This window comes from Neovison vison, chromosome 12 (genome assembly GCF_020171115.1).
Source record: "Neovison vison isolate M4711 chromosome 12, ASM_NN_V1, whole genome shotgun sequence".
In the NCBI taxonomy this organism is placed as follows: Eukaryota; Metazoa; Chordata; class Mammalia; order Carnivora; family Mustelidae; genus Neogale; species Neogale vison.
The window spans coordinates 22,037,465-22,049,705 of NC_058102.1; the positions used below are offsets into that span (position 1 = coordinate 22,037,465).

Below are 12,241 nucleotides of genomic sequence, written 5' to 3' on the forward strand. Positions count from 1 at the left end.
AAAGTTCTTAAAAAGAGAAAGATAAGGTTTGGAGAAAGAAGAAAAATAATGTTTCATTTATTTAATAAATGTTTATTGAGCACTTTTTATGTGCCAGGCACTGTTCTGGGGGGATGGGAGTTATCTTTGATTTTTAAAACACTTTATGTAGAAAAGACATTGTTCCTAGTCTGTGTAAACTCAAAGGCAGAACTGGAACAAGTGAGTAAGAGTCAGGTAGAAGTAAAATATCTAATAAGTGGAGTCTTCCTGATAAGTAGTAAGAGCTGCGTTCTAGGCAGTATTCAAGCATAAATTCGGTGATAAACATCTCGGCACCCTATGATAAGGGATTTCTGCCTTAAGAGACAGGTTAGACTAACCCTTCTTCAAGTTATCTCCCAATCTTAAGAGTCTATTCTTTCTTATGATTTAGTCCTATGGTCTATTATTTTTTCTATGGGTTCTATTATTAATCTCTGGTTTCTCTCAATTATTAAATAAATTACCCAATCTGTCTGCCATTCAGTAAAACTCACACATTTGCATCTGTTATTCTTGAATTATTTTTGGTTAGGGCTCTTCTTCTTTATTAAAAATCTCTACGCAGTAACGTTACCTTTATAGCTAATTTAGAATGCTAACCCTGGTAGACTGGGTTATAAATATCAGAGGGGAAAAGGATTTCTTGTGCCTAATAATATTTTTGTTTAGAAGAAGCCCTGCAATTGAGAAATGAATTATCTGACTTCAAGACTGCGATGCAGTTTCTGTATTTTGCAGTAATTCCGAAGGGGGAAAAAAAAATATTTCAGAGAGGTTCATTTTCATACAGCATGTTAAAGGAAGAGAATAATTATTCTCCAAACCCTGCAAAGCTTTAGATCGGAAACATTTATCTGTGCTGCAGTTAAAAAAGAAGAAAGGAAAGAGAAGAAAAGGAGAGGAAAAAGGAAACCTGTAGTGAGCTCCGCTATAAGCTATAGTTAAAGCTTTGCATTTCCTGGTGTCTTTTGAAACGTAAAATTCCACAACAAATAGCCCTGTAACGTATAACCAGTATGAAGATTCAATTGAGATTTAAGCACTTTGGTTTGCTTTTGAATCTTGCTATTTTCTGCATTTGTTTTGACTGCTCTCATCATTCAGGATTGACGCTTGGATGGGTGTGTAGGAGGAAGCAGCAGCAGCAGGCTTCCAGCTTGCAGACAAAAAAAAAAAAATCTGCCTTATCTGATGGCTATTATTGAAAATGCGAGGTGTAGCCTGGGCTGGGTAATGAAGGGGAGCGAGCGAGGGGGAGCAAGGAGCATGGAGCTGCATACTGATGAGTGTAGGAGTACTTGATAAAAAGAATTCTGGCTGCCGGCCGTGCATTGCTTATTGTGGAGTACTCCAACAATCACATAGAACGCAGACCAGCCTAAGCTGACAGCTTGATATGCCTTCTTCTGCTGCCTGGTTTTGGGGGCTGTATGACGTACTGGTCGGTAGTAAAGATTAATATGTAAGAAATGTGGAGCTAGGATCAAGTCATACTCCACAGCCTGCCTGGCAAACTATGTTTTACTTCTGACTTTGCTCTCTCGCTGAGAACATTAATCTGTCAAGCTGGCGGGCTCCTTTGATAGCAACTTTCCCAGGAGCATGATGTGGCAATGCCACCTCTCAGCCCAGGACTACCGCTATTACCCAGTGGACGGCTACTCCCTGCTTAAACGCTTCCCTCTTCATCCTCTTACAGGACCCAGATGCCCCGTCCAAACAGTGGGACAATGGTTGGAAAGCATTGGGCTACCTCAGTACGAGAACCACCTGATGGCTAATGGATTTGACAATGTACAGTTTATGGTAAGATGCTCTCTGTGTCCACAGAGCTGCCTTTTGTCTGTCTTTGCTTCTTATGTGTCTTACACGGCTCAGAGGCAGCCTGATTTGCACCAAAACCGGTCAATTTATATATGTAACTGCATCAGAAAATCGGATGCCCTTAGGATGGAACTTACTGTGTGCATATAGACACTTGCTGAAAAATGAGATCTATAGGCATCCATATACATATGTATTATGTGAATGAACCGGTGAGAGTACTATTTATAGGCAGTGAAGGAAGATTAACATTTATATTCTCCCTGTCATTCTTTGTGTGATTTTTATAAATTTGTCATCTCAGAATACCCAGTTAGATTATAGTACTCTTCAGTTAATTCTAGATTCCTAAAACATCTTTCATTTGAGCATCAGCATTTAGTGATTAATTAGACAATTTGTTATGTTTACGGTGTGAGGATTATTTATTTTCCTGATAATTGTTCGATAAGCAGTTTAAATTATGTGGACGACCTTTAGTTTGTTAGCAAACTGCTTCAGATGGTCAATTATGGAGAACATTCACTTACTTACACATGCTGATTGAAGAGCACTGAAGTGTTATTTATTACTTCAGATAAAAGAAACAAACGCTTCCATCAACTACCTGTCAGTATTTAGAAAGGGAGACTGATGGACTAAGTACATTCATGTACTTCCGAATACTGGTCTGCATGCAGTCTAAACCCGGTGTGTGCAAACTTCTCCCTGTGATGAATATAGGTGAGGAAGGAGGGTGGGGAGATGTGCAGACCCATAATACAGCTTTCTAATCATTCACATACCTCCCCCTGTGCTCATCAGTTTCCCTTGTTAAGCTACGTCACAGTCCTTATTACCTTTCCTTGCTTTTAAGTTCTCATCACACATATTACTGATCCCTAAATTTAGAGAGAGCTGCATAATATAAGCATGTAACACACAAATGGCTTGCAGAAAATAATTAATAGCTATTTTAAATAAAATGCTGGGGCAGACATGTGAAGCTTATTAATGTTAGAATAGATAACAAAATGTGAAAGCTACTTAGGTTTTTTTGTTTTTTGGTCTTTTTTAAATTTTCATTTAAAATTATTTTTCTCCAAGCTTGACTTGACTATTATGGATTTAAAAATTAGTCAAATTGTTAAACTTCAGCCTCTTTTCCTAAAAAGTGTATGCTCCACGAGCTTTTGAAAAAAGCTACATAGATGTAGTAAGACATATGAGCCCTAAGTAACCGTATACATAGAACTCTTACGGATGTGTTTTTTTATAATGGGATATGCAGTTACTGTTATCTTTCTCCTGTTGAAGAGAACTGTCACTAATTGATTAGACAGATAAGATATTGTGGGTATTGAAATAGGAAAAAAGTAAAATTTCTTCAGTTGCTATGACAGTGTTAGGACACTGAGCAGATTTAGGACAGACTTAGGACTCTAAACAGAGAACACTAAGAATTCGGGGAACTATCAAACAGAATGAAAGTCTTTTCATGGCTATTTATATTTACTGCACATCTTGATGTCTTTATTCTTTCCCTCTGTCTCTGCCTGAGATAAGACTTTCTCATTCTCACGCCTCAAACCCTTGTCCAAATTTATTCTGGTTCCATGAGAAGCTAGGTAGGTCTTTGGATTCTCTAGACTATTTGGCTACTTCCAAATATTTTAATTCAATATAATTTTCTGAATGTTGGACACATTTGAGCAAATATAACCACTTTTCGAAAGCCAGAAACTGAAAGGTTAATCAAACAGTTTTAAAATAAGCATCTCGAGGTCGTAAAACAACACTCAAGGATGAATTATGTATAAGTACTCCAAAATGTATCTGGGAGGCAAAAATCCTGGGTATATGTGACAAAACTGAGGTCTGAGCTTCTCCATAGATTATTGTCTTTACTTTTATAGTTCTAAGTTTTATGTATGATTTTCCAGAAAATGAGAAAACAAAGTTAATTCAGATGAGTCAATCAAATACTTTCTTCATGAGACAAAATTAATTAAAAAAGAAACAAACTTTAAATCATCATTCAGAGGAGTTCATTATGAAAACTGAGCAAACCATAAAATAGTGTCATTAATTATTGCTTTATATGCTGTTCTACACTGTTTATTTGCTACTAGTATCATAAAAATTAGTTTCTACCTTTATAAAAATTATTTATTGATTTCCATAATCTGATTTATTTAATTATGAATTTAGTTAAAGTACACTAATATGATCAGTCCAGTTTAAGAAACAGATTTTATTAATAGGATGAAAAATCTTTTAGACCTACTTAGTCTCCACTCAGTATCATATTCTAGCTTTCTTTTTTCTTGAAGCACATTCTGACCTGCATTTATTCATCCTGTTGCCTAAGCAACAAGCACCACACTCCCATTAACTGTGATGTAGTGCAGGTCTTATTAGCTTTTTAGAACAAGACAGTAGAGACATCAAAAGGATATAATTAATGTTGCTTGAAACTTCATTTTACATCCCTGCATAGATATACTTTATTTAGGAAACATTCTCAAGAGTTAATTTTTGATTTAATCAATATTCCATTAATGAATGTTTTAAAGGATCCATATAAGTGACTTTCAAAGTATTTATTGAAAGCTTTAAAAAATTTTTTTACTAACTCTGTTCTACATATTCTCACACATAAATACAATATATGGATGATTTATCCACAGGGCTGTGATTAACTTTAATAAAGATTTCTTACATCAGTTCTTAGAGAGATTAGAAAAGTAAGACCTTCATTTATTTTTTGTTTATCTATCAATTATTGCTTCCCCTTTAGGCTCTTAATATTTCTCCTTTATTTTACTGCTGTGTGATTTTTTTTTTTTTCAGTATCTGAAAATCAGAATTCCAAATGTATTCTTTATGTACCTGGTCTTGCTTTGCTGATATTTGTATACACTGTTCTGACTTTCCTGTACTGTTAAATATATAAAATAAATGGAAATTGATAAAATATAAGGAATAATTACAAAACTACATCAGGTCACCTAAGACTTTGGGAGAGTTAGATTTATGTTGCAATCCAAGGCTCCTTCAACACAGAATCCTTCATCTGAAGACTTATCCAAGCCCTACTTACCTGTTCGTCCCCTCCAAAGTAATATATGGTCAGCCTCCTCCTAGTGAGGCATGTGCTACTCACTAGCCTCTGGGGATGCTGCCAGGTCCTAAAATATGTCTATGTTTCAACATGACTTTTTTTTTTTTTTAACCAAGGAGTTTAGATATGAAGTGTTTAGTATACTAAACCTACATGCTTCTTTACTTCCTTATTATATATGTTTCTATCATCATCTCTTTTTTCCAAGTCTGATGACTGCTTCCTAAATTTTAAGTCTCAGACTATCTATTCTTCTCTTGATGACTGCTCATTTGTACTCTCCTCTCCCCATCCTGGACAGCTCTTTCCTTTCCTTTCCCTCTCTCTCTCTTATTTTTTTTTTTTTTAAATACTCAGATGTCTAACTCAATCCCTGCCTTGTTTATGTAGCTTTCTGTAATGACTCTAGTCCTCTGGAGACTCTCTTTTCTCTGCACTTATGTAGTGGTTGTATTCGGTATGAAAAATTGCATTGGGCATGCCATTATTCACTCTCTAGAATTCGAAGTTAAGTTTTTGCTCGTATATATCTTGTCTCTCCCACTAGACTAGAAACTTTCAAGTCCACTGTGTGTGTATTCAATTCTCTGGTCTTTCTCACAACTCCTAGCATAATTCTGTGTACATAGACATCACCCCATAACAACTGGGTGCACAGTAGACTGTTACAGATGGATCTCCAACCTCATTTTTATTTTATTTTTATTTTTTAAGATTTTATTTATTTGACAGACTGAGATCCCAAGTAGGCAGAGGGGCAGGCAGAGAGAGAGGGGGAAGCAGGCTCCCCACTGAGCAGAGAGCCCGATGTGGGGCTCTGTCCCAGGACCCTGAGATCATGACCTGAGCCAAAGACAGAGGCTTAACCCACTGAGCTACCCAGGTGCCCAATCCAACCTCATTTTTAAATTGGAAGCCTTGTTTTGCCCATGAACCTGGAGCATTAGTACCCTTCACTCATTCATGCAGCAAACTATCCTTAAACATTTCATATGTGCTAGAAGCAGTGTTAATTACTGAGAATGTAACAGTGAACAATACACAGCTCTTGACCTCTAACAGGCTACAGTGCTGCTCTCAGGCCTATCAAATTATTTGCACTCACATTAGCACTCATTCCTTCATGAGCTCACACACACAGGTACACACATACATTCTACCGCAGGGATCTTGCCCCTCATCCTTTTATATAATCACCACCCCTCAGCATATTACTTACTAACAATTGTTTTTTTCAGCAACAAATTACAGTAGGCAATGGAAGAGATAAAATCTATCATAGCAGGGAGTAAAGAAATGTAAAGATACTGATAACAACAAAACACTGACAGTGTTATGGTAAATTTATGGTCCAAAAACTGAATTAAGAAGTTTTTATTATCCGAGGAGGACTGACTCATAGCCTCACCCAGGATAACTAGCTAACAGTTATATTTGTAAACTCTAATCAAAAGGGGGGAAGAATGGAATTATGCCAACTTTTTTTTTTTTTTCTTAGCATTTCCTGTGTTTCTAGCAGTTGCCATCTAGCTTGGCTTAGGATGCTTTAACCAATATTAAGATGCCCCAAATGCATCCTTTACAGAGTAAAAAAATAAAGTTATTCCAGGAGCCCTATTTGATTTGGCATTTTGTACACTTGGATGGGTAGCATTCATAAAGGACTTGTTGAAGGTCAGGGTGACACTGAAGAGTGGAGCCACAGAGCTCTTGGAAGTCATCCATCTGAACAAAAGATTTAAGGAAGATTGATCTTATAAGTATTTAGTTGAAAATTTCTTTTCCATTTTTGTGGTGCATTTTATATGCGAATGTATTTACGTTTCTTTTCCTCTTTTATATAACTTTTCTGTCATAAGAGTACCATTTACAGTTGACCTGATAAAATGACCTTTTCAGTGTCTTAGCAACATATCGATGACCCAAGAAAGAAGTTAAACTTGTGAAGCAGGAAAATAAATTGTCCCTAAAGGTTAAGCCTAATAACCCCTGAGATGGTTTCTTATTTCAGAATGACTTAAGAAAATTTTATAAAGTTACTGAGATTTAAAGGTCCAAGAGAAAAAATACTTGCCACATTCCCCACACCATCCTGTTCCTGAAACACTCTGGGCCCTGAAGTGGGGTGGTATAATGAATGTGCTGCTGTCATTTTACAAACTTAGTCCAGTCATTACACATGCACTTCTGCAACAACGATAAAATATATTTATTTCAACTACAGGCATTTAAAATCTGTTGGCATCCAAAAGTCAATGCCAGGAGGGAGTCATTCTTTATCTGGACAACAGCTTAATTACAAGTGTAATAGGCAAGAGCCTCACAGTGGTGTGAGACAGAACTCAAGTAAGACTTCTCATTTCCACTGTCTTCCTTCTCTATGATTTGGTTTACTCATCTGTAAAATCAATCTAATGAGGGATCTAGGAGAAATGTTCTTTGGACTTGTTATTTAATATTTTGAGCTCTTTCAATTGCCGGGTGCAATATTGGTGCTGGCAGAGCTGTTAATTGTTCTTGTAGACCTCATTAGCCTTGGAAGGACGCTGATTGCTTGTGCAGCGCAAAGTCAGAAATGAGGACATGTTCAGGGATGACCATCTCAGAAGAATGGCTTTCAGAAAAAACATTAGCTGCAGTTTCAATCTGGTGATAGTGAAGAGGCCTTTTCTTCCATCTGGAAGTTACTCCAGTTACATTTTTAAGCATTAAAATAAGCTGCCCCATTTTCTAATAATGCAGTACTACAGCTTCCATTACTAACTCGTGCTCACATGAATTGGCCTTTAATTTAGTCATCCAGCATATTTGCATAATTTCATCTCCAGTATTGCTTTAAATGACCAGATATTTGGGACGAGGAATTTGTTTCATGACTCAGAAAACTTATTCATACTGCTGAATTATGGACTAATTTTAAGAAATCCAGCCACAATTGGGGCGCCTGGGTGGCTCAGTGGGTTAAAGCCTCTGCCTTCGGCTCAGGTCATGATCTTGGGGTCCTGGCATTGAGTCCCGCATTGGGCTCTCTGCTCAGTGAGGAATCTGCTTCCCCCTCTCTCTCTCTCTGCCTGCCTATCTGCCTACTTGTGATCTCTCTCTCTCTCTCTGTCAAATAAATAAATAAACTTTTTTAAAAAGTTAAAAAAAAAAAAAGAAAAGAAATCCAGCCACGATCAAATTTGTTGCTTCTTTTAAAAGACAGATCTCTCAATGACCTCCATTTTCTCACTTCTAGTCACCTCCTTAACCCCTATGATTCTATCTGCTTTCCGGCTCTTCTGCTAAAATTGTTCTCTTTGAAATCAGCAGTGGCCTGCTTCTTGCCATATCCCAGCCCCCTTTCTTCTCACTTCATTTCTCTTGCCCTCTTTACAATGTCTTATTTTCAGTCCTCACTCCTTATTGATTTTCACCCCTATTGATATTTATTGGGGTTCTGTAACATTACACTGTCCTTTCCAATCATCCTGTTCTCTGATTCTCCTCCTCCCGCTAAATGTGCGTGGTGCTCTACCTGTCCATCCATTAGGGAGATTGTTAGTACTCATGGATCCATAGCTGTCCTACTCAGCCTCTTTCTACCTGGCTTCCACTGCAGCCCAACTACTCAATAAACATTTCCATATACATTTTGGCATGCAAAGCATTTAGCAAAGACTTGGCATAGAACAAATGCCCCAAAATGTTAAGTATTACCGCAGCTAGAGTGTTCTTTCTAAAGCACATGTTTGCCTTAGCACTACTCTGCTTAAATTATTGCAGTGATTCTCAATTACCTGCGGAAGATTATGTTTCCAAAATCCTTAATATGGCTTTCATATTCGGGATCCTTTCTGACCTGCCCGGCCCCAATTTATTTTTCAGCCTCTTCTGTTACCATTTTCTGTCTTTACAGTTCTAGAAAACTGTGTATTTATCTTTCATTGCCTGGCCTTTTGCACATGCTGCTCTCTGCCAAGAATGACCTTCCTTCCCCCTCTTAACTCCTCTTTATCCTTTAGTTCTTAGCCTAGTTGTCACTTCTTTCAGCTGCCTCTTCTTCCCCTGCCCTCCAAGTATGGGTCAAGAACCCTTCTTCTGGAGTTCCCTATCTTACTACTGATTTTACTGTGTTATATTACTTATTTACTTGCCCACCCACTCCCATCACTTCTCCCACACCCAAATAGTAGAACAAGGTCAGTAAATTTGTTCTCTCAAGGGCCAGATAGTAAATATTTTTAAGACTTGAAAGTGGTCTTGGTTGCAACTATTCAACATGCTGGTCTAGTATGAAAGTGGCCATAGGCAATATGTAAATAACATACGTGGCTGTGTTCCAATAAAACTTTATTTACAAAAGCAAGCAGATTTGATGAAAGAGCCATAGTTTGCTGCCCACGCACTGGATAATTTTTAACTCCTTGAGAGTTAGAAATATGTTTTGACCCTCTATATCTCCAAGGACAACTCATGGCTTACACATGTAGACACAGTAAATGTTTGATGAAAGGAGGAAGGAAAAAGGCAAATAAGGATGAAGGAAAGGAAGAAAAGAGAGAAGGAAAGAGAAGGGAGTGAAGGAATCTGGCAGGTGGCTACAGCAAGGTTACCAAAGGCCTTTTCAGTTTAAAGAGAACCTGGTCAATAGCTGAGGATATTCAGAGCAAGAGGCAGCCTTCAGGAGTCTCATAAGAGCTGGAGAGGGTGTTTTTGCTGGAGCCAATCAGACGGGAGTATATTTTCAGCAAGAGCACTGCGCCGGCATAGGAACTAGAAAAACACAGCTGCAAAGGGAGCCTGTTTTTCACTCTCTTTGGAATTCCTTTTTCTTCCTTCTCCACCTAATTGTGCAGCATTGTTCATGATTCAGCTTAAGCATCACTTCCTCGAGGAAATATTTCCTTATACTACCCTGGCATCTGGCAGGTGTAATCACTTTGTCTCTGTGCACCCCTGTCACCCCACCCTTAACCCTGTGCTAATCTCTAATATATTGCATTGCAATTATATGTTCAGATGTCTGTCTCCCACCCTAGAAAGTGAGTTCCTTTAGAGGCAGAGATTGGGTCTTATTTATCTCTGTATTCCTAAAGCTTAGCGCAGTGCCTGAGACATAGTAGTTTCTGATAAACACTGATTGGATGGATTTAAAATTCAATTCAGTTTCATATAAAGTATCCCAAATCATCCTCACCATATCAGTTAGTATTAGTATCCCCATATTTCTAAATGAAGATAATTATTATTATATTATTATCATATATTCATAAATAAAACTCAACAAGGCTTTAAAAAATTGCCCGGCACCACCTGGATTTCAAAACCAAACCTCTTTGATTAAAGGTCCCTGCTCAACTCACCACAACCACATTATTTCATCCTTCCTCCCATCACTCATTCAGCAAATGCTTAGAGAGCCCCTGTTAGATTGCAGACATTGACTAGGATGCTGGCACTTCCTCTGAAGCACTCCCAGTTTGTCATACTTCAGGTCCTTTGAGCAACTTTTTATCCTACTTCTAATTTTCTACCTCATCCCCACTGCTTCTCAAGAGGGCCTCTGCTCTAATCACGCTGGAACACTCATTGCCAAATATATACCTTTCCTTTTTTCATAATTCCCCTCCTACCTAACCTAGTTTGTTTCTTCCAAGAAAGACCCATTCCTCTAGCCACCCCCCCTCCCCCAATCTCCTCTGTGGAACCACCTTCTACTGGTCTGGACCCTGCTCACCTCTCCAGATGGATCTTTCACCCCTCTTAAGCTCTGGCCATGCTGAATTATTAAAGTTCTATAACCATGCCATGCTTAATCACAAATCCATGTCTTTGCACACCCTACGTCTTGTACACACTGTTCTCTGCCCAGAACATTCCCTTCCTGCACTGTTCCTTAGCCTGGGTAACTCTTACTTCAAAAAGCCCAGCTCAGAGGTTCCTTGTCGGGGGGGAGCCTTTTACAAATTCTGTTGTGGTATTACTCAACTGTCCTTCACTGGCCCCCCATGGCACCCTATACACACCTTTAATGGAGCAGTCTTATCACACAAGGCTGAATTATCTGCTTCTCTACCTTACTCCTTCCCCTGAGAAAAAGAACAGTGTTTTGTTCAGTACTATTTTCCTAGCACATAATAGGTCCTTGTATTGTTTGCTAGGACTGCCATAACAAAGGGCCACAAACTGTGTGGTGCAAGCAACAGAAATTTATTGTCATAGTTCTGGAGGCCAGAAGTCCAAGATCAAGGTGTTGGCAAGACTGGTTCCTCTGAGGGTTGTGAGGGGATGATCTGTTTTAGGCCTTCACGTGCCCATAGTCTTCTCCTTGTATTTTCACATCATCTCTCTGTGTGTGTCTGTGTCCAAATTTCCTCTTTTTATAAGGACCCCAGTCATCTTGGATTAGGGCCCACCCTAATGACCTAATTTTTAACTCGATTACTTCTGTAAAGACCTTTTCTCCAAATAAAGGTGCATTCTGAGGTACTGGGGGGTGAGGACTTCAACATATGAATTTAGGAGGAATACAGTTCAGCCCATAGCAGTCCTTAATAAATGTGTGTACAACAGTATCCTTTATTATCCTTCTTGTTGCTAAGCACAGTCCATAATGGTCACACACACTAAATATTTGATTAATTGAATTAAACTCAATCTACCTGAGGTTTACATGAGATTTAAAATGTTGAAAGAATCTGATGTTATTCTTTCATCAATGATAAATGCAGTCTCCCTGATAGCTTCCAGTTTTGCACGCATGGGTCATTGTATACAAGATTGTGATGCTAGTTAATATGAGAAGCAGCAAAGCCAGAACTGAGAACTTCCTACCTCTCTAGCCTTATGGTCTTTCCATTTTACTTTTCAGTTCTTCTGGCCCCTCAATAAATCACATTTACAGGAAATATTCATTTGTTTGCCATCCTTATATTTGATAACTATTTGGTAGTAGAGGCCAATATAACCAATTTAATAAAATAACTACTGTTTAACAAAAACTTGTTATATATATTTTTACATACATTATATTTACCTCTCCCACAAATGTTATGAAGTATGTATTACTATTCCAGTTTTACCAATTACAAAACTTAGAGAGAGACCAAGTATCTTGCCCAACACACTCAAGCTTCAAATTTTCCAAAGGGAAAAAATTTTTCAATAAGATTTGCTCAGGCAACATAACAGAGGTGAGAAAGGTATGGGCTCTGAACAAACAAAGAAGCATAAGCATTCCTTGTTCTTTGAGGGATGATTCAGAGTACCAAGAAGAGGTATGAGAGAGAAGAAAAACCTTGCCTCATG

At 38.1% G+C, this 12,241-nt stretch overlaps 1 protein-coding gene across 9 annotated transcripts in view; it reads left to right on the forward strand.

The window, feature by feature from the left end:
• ANKS1B (ankyrin repeat and sterile alpha motif domain containing 1B) overlaps positions 1 to 12,241 on the forward strand; it is a 1,114,861-nt gene that overhangs the window by 730,112 nt on the left and 372,508 nt on the right. For 8 of the 9 annotated variants that reach the window (XM_044228192.1, XM_044228193.1, XM_044228194.1 and 5 more), the window contains one exon: positions 1,724 to 1,830. In XM_044228192.1, coding sequence (XP_044084127.1) covers positions 1,724 to 1,830 — 107 coding nt within the window. Of the gene's footprint in view, positions 1 to 1,216; positions 1,239 to 1,723; positions 1,831 to 12,241 lie in introns of those variants that run through there. The other variant, XM_044228191.1, reaches the window with a different exon arrangement.